Source organism: Diuraphis noxia, unplaced genomic scaffold (genome assembly GCF_037042655.1).
Source record: "Diuraphis noxia isolate RWA-SAM2 unplaced genomic scaffold, SU_Dnox_SAM2 contig0001, whole genome shotgun sequence".
In the NCBI taxonomy this organism is placed as follows: domain Eukaryota; kingdom Metazoa; phylum Arthropoda; class Insecta; order Hemiptera; family Aphididae; genus Diuraphis; species Diuraphis noxia.
The window spans coordinates 22,536,671-22,546,098 of NW_028301711.1; the positions used below are offsets into that span (position 1 = coordinate 22,536,671).

Genomic DNA, 9,428 nt, shown 5'->3' on the forward strand with positions numbered 1-9,428 from the left:
AAATGTATTTGTTCGGTAGAAAAACTTGAAAATTTAATACAAGCCTTCTAACACATTGTAACAATAGCAGTTAAAAATATTAAAAATTCGTAGGCACGATTTTTTTTTATAAGCATTTAAAGTTCAAATTTTGACTAAATACGTAAAAATTACGGCAATGTTCAAATTATTTTATGCTAGAAATTTATAAAAAAATTTCCTTTTATATCTAAGATTTTAAAATTTAATACATTGCTCCTATCATATTTTTACAATAGCAGTTGAAAAATAAAAGAAATGCGTAGTCACAATTTTTTTTTAACAAGTATTCAATGTTTGAATTTTGACAACATACGTAAAAATCACGAAAATTCACAAATTATTTTATGCTAGAAATTCATAAAAAATTTTCCTTTTATATCTAAGAATTTTTAATTTTATATAAGGCTCCTAACATATTTTTACAATAGCAGGTGAAATATAAAAGAAATATATTGGCACAATTTTTTTTTACATGCATTCAAAGTTTGAATTTTAAACACATATTTAAAAATCACGAAAATCACGAAAATTCGCAAATTATTTTAAACTAGAAATTATTAAAAAAATGTCTTTTTAAATCTAAGATTTGAAAATTTTTAATAATCTATAATATATCCTAGACAGATAAACCGTCTTCGCTCAGAATCGTTTTTCGTATACAGTGATATAATATCATACAGTAACCCACTTCACACTTGTAACCTATTGTACAGCAGAGCGACATCCACGACTTACCCACCTTTTTTATAAATAATTTTATATTTTATTTATGATTTGGATATTTACTTCTCCTATTTTACGAGCTATATATATTGTATTCGTGTATATTATATTAACATGTGACATGTGAGGGCAACTGATACATTTGATTGGGGGCAACTGGTCCATGCCCGTTCAAATAAGTTCCAGACGTTCCAGTTATAATGATTTAATCTAATTAGCTATACCTACCCAAGTGATAAAAATTAGAAATTCATTTTTTCAGATAGAACATTAGTGCCTATGGCGAGTAGGTATATCTTTTATCTATGGAAAATTTTATATTGGAAAAAAAATATAGATAATAATAATATTATTCACGGCGGTACAGAGTAATCACGGCAGGGTAGGGGATCGCGGATAGCAGATTTGCGTCATAGTACACAATATATTATTGTATATTATTTTGTTGTCCGGTAACTCCAAAAGTTTATCGTATCGTGTTCCGGGAATTCGGACAAATTAATAACGGGTTGATAAAATAATTTGCGCAGTTCCAGTCCGCCGCGTTCACTACCGGACATATAAATATTAAGGCTCTACTACAGTAATAATAATTAATGGGCAATAATACGATGGCGGGCGTGTGTGTGTGTGTTCGTGTGTGTGTGTGTGTGTGTGCGAGCGTTCGCGCCTACTGCCGTGTGCCGGTATACGGCGACAGGTGTAATATCGTCGTAGGCCGGATAACGCCAAACGCGACAGTAAGTAAAGTTGTCGACGCGCTCTCTCCTCTCTGCCACCACCGCCGCCGTGGCATACAACCTCTTTGCATTCCGGTGAGGTTTGGAATGTAGGTAATAATTGCCGTCGCCGCCGCTGTCATGTACACAACAACAGACTGTGTACGTACGGTAACAAATTATTATTATTATTATTATTATTGTAATAATCGTCACTATCAAGAGTGAGGCGAAAAAATTAAAAAAAAAAGTCGAATTCTATTAAGCCCGTAGGCCGTAGTCGTCGTGTTAACCATTAATTATTTATTACACGGTGTTGTGTACGACAACATCCATTTTACTTACTTTTAGTCATCAATTTATCGTCCTCGTCGTGTCCAACGCGCGTACGACTAACGATATCGCAGTAGGTATCGGTAAACAACAATTTTCTGATCGTTATTATTACTGTTGACGTTCGATATATTCTCCGTGCGTGGCAGACGTACGTTTCGCCGCCGCGGTGAGACGGCGCCCCCAGCGCGACAAATGCGACGCGCTCGTCCCCGAGACAGCGGACAGCTGAGAGCAGACGCCGTCACCGCCACCGCCGCGGATCCGCTTCGCCTCGAATAATGTGGTCGAGTCGAAGGTGGCAATTTGACAGCCAAACAACGACGGACACGGTGTCCACTACCAGACCATCATCGCGGTACACTAGCCACTGTCTGTGTGCACCACAATAACCGTCCGATCGCTGGTACACCCATAACTGACTAACGACATGGCTTTCAACGAGGTGAGTGTTCCGTAGGCAGTCTATTAGACTGTGCCTACTCATATTATTATTTATCTGCTCGCCCGACTTGACACGCTTTCGTCTACCACAGTTTGGCGGTACTCTCGCATAACCCCGTTCAAACAGTAGTCTATATTGTGATCATTAGGTTTGAGTATACTTGTCATGTTTAGGTGCATAGGTAATTTTACCTTTAAATCGTCCTTTATTTGGTAGATCGGTACTTTTTCATCAAGTTTTAAAAAATTACTTTTTCAATAAATTTGTTTGTGATTATTCATAGGTAAGTATTTGATTTCAAATAATCAATTTATCTACTGGATGGTTGCATAGATTGGAACGGGTTAGAACTTAAAATAAGAAGGGACCTAATAAAAACTGGAACATTTTAACATTAAAAATTCTAATTACCTATTAAAAAATGATGTTATCATCGATTATAAAATTTTGAAATATCAAGTACCTACCTATTTAATATTAATATTATATTTTTTTGTCGGTACCTAAACATGACTCAAAAATGCTATCTTATTTTCCACATTTGATTAGAGGAAATAAGTACTTGCATAATAATTAATAAAGAAGTAAATAATAAGTAAACTTAGTGCTTGAATTATTCTGAGTTTATAAAAAGTAGGATTGATTTCCTAAATATTATCTACCTATATGTTTAAATTAATATCTGTTTTATAATATGGTATATTGTGTCTAAAATATTACATAATGTTACATTTACATTACCTAATCAAAAATCAGCTTAAAGTTGAATTATACAATTTCTAGATCTCATTAAAAATTTATTTAGTCTAATTAATTAATTATGCAGTTAATGACCATAAATTATAAATATTTAAAACTCATTGAACTCCAGTTAAGATAGATAAATAATTTTACAATTTTTCTAATAATATTAGTCCCTAATTATAGTTTTATTTGTTTTGTAAGTGTAATCATATTGTTTTTTTTTTTTTTTTTAAAGAGTAGGTGTTTATATCAATGTTTGTTACATAAATTAATAGGCATTTATTATTGAATTTTTACTGGTAATGAAATATGTACACATTGAATGATTAGTGAGGCCTTAAGGGTATAGGAGTATACCTACCAAGGTCTTTTATAGGTTTTTTTAGTTCATTCTTATTAATACAATATATATATTACAAAACTCATTGATTTTTCTTTTGTATACCTAGGCATTTTTATCCTTATGCTTAAAAGACAAAACAAGTCATAACTGACAGTATAAAAAACTATTCAATCAAATTTTCAATAATTGAGCAATCATTTTATTTACTTGGCTACCTAATTCTTGTACTATAGTGTTAGTACTTAGTGTATGTATTACACACATATTTCCCCTAATCTAATATAAAATGGTTACAGCATTTTAACCTAGTTTCTTATTATTCAAAACATTTAAATATACCTACTTAAAAAATAAAGTTTTATTATTTACAAAACCAAATGACATTTCTATCAAATGTATTATAAGTCATCGCTGTTGTTATTTATTTATAGATTCTAGACAAGCATAATAATTATTAATTTTCATTGATATTGTATGGTTTAAAATATAAATTTAAAAATTGCATAAAAAAATATTTATTTATTTTCTATAGGTAGGTTACTTAAAAATATAACTAACAGTTTAGCATTAAAAACTAAATAATCATTGTTAAAATAAAATAAATAATAAAAATGTTTAAGTGTATTCAATAAGGTTTCTTCACAATGTAATAACAGTACACATCATTATGACTTTCAGTGGTACTATTAAGTTTTTAATGATTAAGTACTGATTATTTCATTCGATCTCTATTTTTTTAAACATTAAAATTTTATTAGTCCTATCTATTTTAAAGTATATAGAATACCATTTCTTAGATAAATTAAAAATATAATACCGACTTCAATGGCTGATCTCTGAATTCAATTTAATTTTTTTTGTTATTTGGGGTGTTATCAAAAGTAAAAATCACCAATTGTATTACTATAGGTATATACATTATTTTGACCTTATAACATAATGTTTTTATAAATGTTATTTAATGTTTTACTTTTAGAAAGTCGACCCGGAACTCATATTTACCAAGCAAGAACGTATTGGTAAAGGTTCATTTGGTGAAGTTTTTAAAGGGATAGACAATCGAACACAACAAATTGTGGCCATTAAAATAATTGATCTGGAAGAGGCTGAAGACGAAATTGAAGACATCCAACAAGAAATTATGGTTTTATCTCAATGTGACAGTCCATTTGTCACCAAATATTTTGGTTCCTATTTAAAGGTAATTTAATCTCCTCCAAATACCACAAATTGTTAAATAATAAAAACTTAAAAATATTTGTTATTTCACTTTAGGGCACTAAGTTATGGATTATCATGGAATATCTTGGTGGTGGTTCAGCTCTTGATTTAATGAAAGCTGGTAATTTTGAAGAAATGCATATTGCCATTATACTTAGAGAAGTTTTAAAGGGTCTTGATTATTTACATTGTGAACGAAAATTACACAGAGATATTAAAGGTACTTAATTAAATATAAAAAATATTATAGGTGAAATCATTAAAAAATATCATTTTTTTATTATTTTTTATATTGTTATACAGCGGCAAATGTTCTATTAAGTGAAATTGGTGATGTAAAATTAGCTGATTTTGGTGTTGCCGGTCAATTGACAAATACAACTAGTAAGCGGAATACATTTGTTGGTACACCATTTTGGATGGCGCCTGAAGTTATTAAACAATCTGCTTATGATTCCAAGGTTTATTAGTTTTTAAAAGTGTTATGTTTTGATTCGGAATATTAAAAATTATATTGATTTTATAGGCGGACATTTGGTCATTAGGAATAACAGCTATAGAACTGGCCAAAGGTGAACCGCCCAATTCCGAACTACATCCAATGAGGGTATTATTTTTGATTCCAAAAAATAATCCTCCTCAATTGACAGGAAACTATACTAAACAATTTAAAGAATTTGTAGAGGCATGTTTAAATAAAGATCCTGAAAATGTAAGCACATTTATTACTGTTATATATTTATTTCAGTATTACATTTTTATACAATATAATTAAATGTGTTTTAGAGACCAACTGCAAAAGAACTTTTAAAATTTCCATTCATCAGAAAAGCTAAAAAAAGTTCATACTTGGTGGATCTTATTGATCGTTACAAAAAATGGAAATCTCAACGTAACGAAGAGAGCGAGACAGAGTCAGAAAGTTCTGATGTGTAATTATAAAAAATATTTTTGATACTGCAAATGGTTTTATTTTCAGCTATATAAATTATATTGCATTAATACATTTCACTGATTTTGATTTTAGTGAAGATTCTGGTAAAAATGACAGTGATTTAGATGAACCATGGATCATGACTGTAAGAGGACCCAATTCTTTAAAGCCTTTATTAAATTCCACTCCTGAATCAAGTTCTGCTTCACCATCTCAACTGCTGTCCAAGAAAACTCAACAAAATGGATCATTACAATCATCTAAAAAGCCATCCAATCACAAATCTAATGTTGTTGAATCAAATGTAATTAATAATTGTTTTACACTGTTAACTTTTTTAATTAAATTAATTTTAGCAAATTCTTATATTTTAAAATGAATTTATTATTTCACATTTTTTAATTTTTTATTGCTCTTTTGCTACAAATGATTAATTGAACACATAATTTTGGATTGCCTATACAAATAGTTGGTTGTCACTCATATTCATGGGTCCAAAAATTCAGATAAACGTAATTCAAATTCACAAGAAATTGAAATGAAACGCAACGTTACTCGCACATCAGAACATATGGATAATAAAAAACAGCCTGTTCACCCCAAGTCTAGCCAGAACCAGAACAACTCTTGCTGGTCACCATGTCTTTCCCTTTTAATATTTCCTTTGATATCTGAGGTATGTTACAAATATAGTATGTAGCAGTATGTAAATTGCATTATAGAGAGAAAAATACAGTGGTGTACTGGTGTTGTATAAAATAAATTAAAATATGCATACAAAATATTTTCCTCACCAAACCTAAAAATTCTTTGTATGTCTTATTGTAGTTCTGTCTTTTGTGTATACATAATTTCATTTTATTTGACTTTCAGTTACAAAAGAGATATCGGTACAAGAACAATGTGTCCTATAAGATTGATGCTATTGAAGAGTTGAAAAATTCTTTTGAGTTGGCTGAACGTGCAAGCCCGGGCATAAGTGATCAGTTTCTCAGAGAAATGATACACAAATTATTACCATCATTATCTGAACAGAGGATATCTAACATGCTAGATCATATGATTAGGTAGTGCTTCATTATAAATTCATCTATTTATTTATCTTATAAGTACTTTATAAAAATGTTTTTATCTATTTTACAGGGATAAACATTGATCACAGTTAAACATATTTTCTTTTCACGTTATTATTTCGTTATAGTATTATCATTAACGTCCTAGCCAATTAATTTGATCAGACAATAAAAAAATAATTCATCTTTCAAGTTAGTTATTTTCATGATGATTATTATTAATTTTGTTTAATTTTTTTTTTCATTTATGTGTTATATTGTGAGTTTTTAAATACTATTTATTATTATTATTTTTTTTTTTGTTTATAATTTGAACTGTTGTATGATTGATGTGTCATAAATTTGTTGAATTCAGATCCTAAAATGTTTTGTAGGGTATTAGTGTTAAATTTTGTGATGGAAACTCAAATAAATAGTATTGATTATGAACCCTCAAGAATACGCGTTTAACACACTATCATTATTATTATTATTAATATTATATATATATTTTTTTTTACTAGGTATGTTAAGTAAATATATTATATAAAAAAAATTGTTGAAAATTTAGAATATTGAAATTATTTTTATAATATCAGAGTAAATGAAAAAAAAAATGCTTGTATATTTATTTTTACAAAACAAAATCAATAGATATTTTCTTTACTGCCCACATCCAATTCTATAATGTTGTTAATTTTTTCTTCATTAAATTTAAAATTTTTAGCATACAATATATTATAATTGTTTAACACAGTATTTAATTTATTAAAATTGGATTATCACATTTTGTTTCTTGTGTTATGTTATTTATATAATACTTAAATGAAAACAAAATATTACAGTTATTATGTTTGTTAAAAAATTTAAAAAAAAACTGTTACATGTGCTTGCAATGTGAAATCTATCATAGTCATTAGTCAACCATGAGCATTGAATACAGTATAATATATGTATACAATTTTACTCCAACCCTATGGAAATAACAAAAATTTAATTTGCCCAATTTAAAGGAACATGATTCACCAATGTTCAATAACAATGACGCTTGAAGTTTTAATTGCCACAAATCATTTCGCTATTGTTTTTATGATTTTTATATTTATAATGATTTATACTCAAACATTTTACACTTGTTTACTTTGGAAACAAAAACAGTACAACTTTTCAAAATCAGTTTTTATTAATTTGAAAAGTATTAAGACGTTTATATTTTGACTCATTAGATATCTAATTACTGGTTATGTTTTAATTTAAAATAATTATCTGTTTAGAAGACATACCTGACAAATATTAACAGACAATGAAAATATATCACACAATATGATGATGATTATTGATAGATGAAAATTGTGTAAATGATAAATTGAAGAATGTTAGAGTTGTGAGACTCAGACGTGGGAACAAAAAAAAAAAAATTGTACAATGAAATTTACGATGTTATGACTGATGATTATCGCATATTTTACAAATGGTCTTAGAACAAAATTGTAATATAAATAATCAGTTAAAATGGACTACTAAGTACTAGTGTTAAAAGATAATATTATTATATTAAATCGTAAAAATAACATCGTGGTTGATGACTGATGGTATTTTGACAGAAAATGTCAAGTAATTATAAAACTATAAATTGGTTATTATATGTACTATAATGTGCTGTATGTCTACAAGAAATCAAAAATTTATAATTATGGATTTAAAATACCATGGTAAGGTAGTATACTAGTATGTCTTATGTGCATGTGCATACAATTTTATATCATGTATAATTATTGTACATTGATTCTCTTAGGAAAATCCCCCCCACCCCCCCGGCTCCTCAACTACAGTACTTAAAATAAATCAGGGCCTTCTTTGTATATTATATAAGAATTGTAGCATTTGATTTTGATTTTTTACAAAAGGTACCTAAAACATTTACACGCCTTTTTTGTGGTTTGCTGTTATAAATACCTGTATAAAATATAAGTTTTATAAGTTACCTTATAATATGTTTAAAACACCATATACATACACAAATTGACTGCATTTTCTTATCAAAATAAATATGTAAATTTTGTTGAATACTCACTGATAAATAAAATATATAGGTATAAGCTAGTAATTATCTTATTTTTGATCGGAAGAAATAGTACCTATAAGAGGGCTGACAGCAGAAATCGATTATCAACCAAGTATCATAAAAAAGTGTATGTTGCTTAAAGCAACTTGCTTTACATCTAACCATTTTTTTTAAATTCTATACCTTGTCCTTAATTTTCATATCTAAGGTATGAATATTAAAAAATGGATGTAGTGTAAATTTTGAGCTCATAACTTTGAAAAGTCTCAACTATTTAAAAAAAAATAAATTTTAACAAGTATCTATTTTAAAATTCTCATATATATTTTTTTAAACTTACTCTATTTAAATTTAAAAAGTTTTCTTAGGACTGAATCAACTTTAATTAGGTAAAAAAAAATGTTAGTATATTAAAAATCATAAAAATAAACTGACCAAAATAATATTAAATTAACATTTTTCTTGAAACTAAATTTAAAAAAATTTACTCATTTGATTTTAAAAAAAAAATTGAATCAGATTTAACATTTTTTATCGCCGATATTTAATGGAGTTTTCCATCTAACCCGCGACCACGGACTGGAAAAGTGGAAACGATATGGTCAGCGAGGGCTGAAGGACGGCCACCAAAAGGTTCCTCACACTGGGTACCCATTGTTTTCGACGCTACTCAGTAATATTTGGCATCAGACATTCACATCTTGTACCTTGATCCATATTCTATAGAGACGTCGTTTTCAAATTCTCTAGTCTTCGTGCCCATTACGAGTTACGACCCACCCCCACCCTACCCACACTTGCCACTTGTACATACATTCATGGTCAAGA

General features: G+C 28.6%; 1 protein-coding gene across 1 annotated transcript; it reads left to right on the forward strand.

The window, feature by feature from the left end:
- Nucleotides 1–1,607: 1,607 nt before the first annotated feature.
- Nucleotides 1,608–7,322, forward strand: GckIII (Germinal centre kinase III). Its single transcript, XM_089216842.1, has 10 exons — nucleotides 1,608–2,241; nucleotides 4,305–4,529; nucleotides 4,604–4,769; nucleotides 4,853–5,010; nucleotides 5,076–5,261; nucleotides 5,336–5,481; nucleotides 5,577–5,787; nucleotides 5,953–6,159; nucleotides 6,357–6,550; nucleotides 6,627–7,322. Exons 1-10 carry the CDS (start codon nucleotides 2,227–2,229, stop codon nucleotides 6,637–6,639), a joined length of 1,521 nt encoding a protein of 506 aa, XP_089072968.1. The 5' UTR covers nucleotides 1,608–2,226; the 3' UTR covers nucleotides 6,640–7,322.
- The last annotated feature ends 2,106 nt before the right edge of the window (nucleotides 7,323–9,428 follow it).

What these genes read in the sequence shown, in the direction of transcription:
- GckIII (XM_089216842.1), top strand. An exon ending in ATTACACAGAGATATTAAAG is followed by an intron (nt 4,770 to 4,852) that starts GTACTTAATTAA and finishes ATTGTTATACAG; the next exon opens with CGGCAAATGTTCTATTAAGT. An exon ending in AATCTGCTTATGATTCCAAG is followed by an intron (nt 5,011 to 5,075) that starts GTTTATTAGTTT and finishes TTGATTTTATAG; the next exon opens with GCGGACATTTGGTCATTAGG.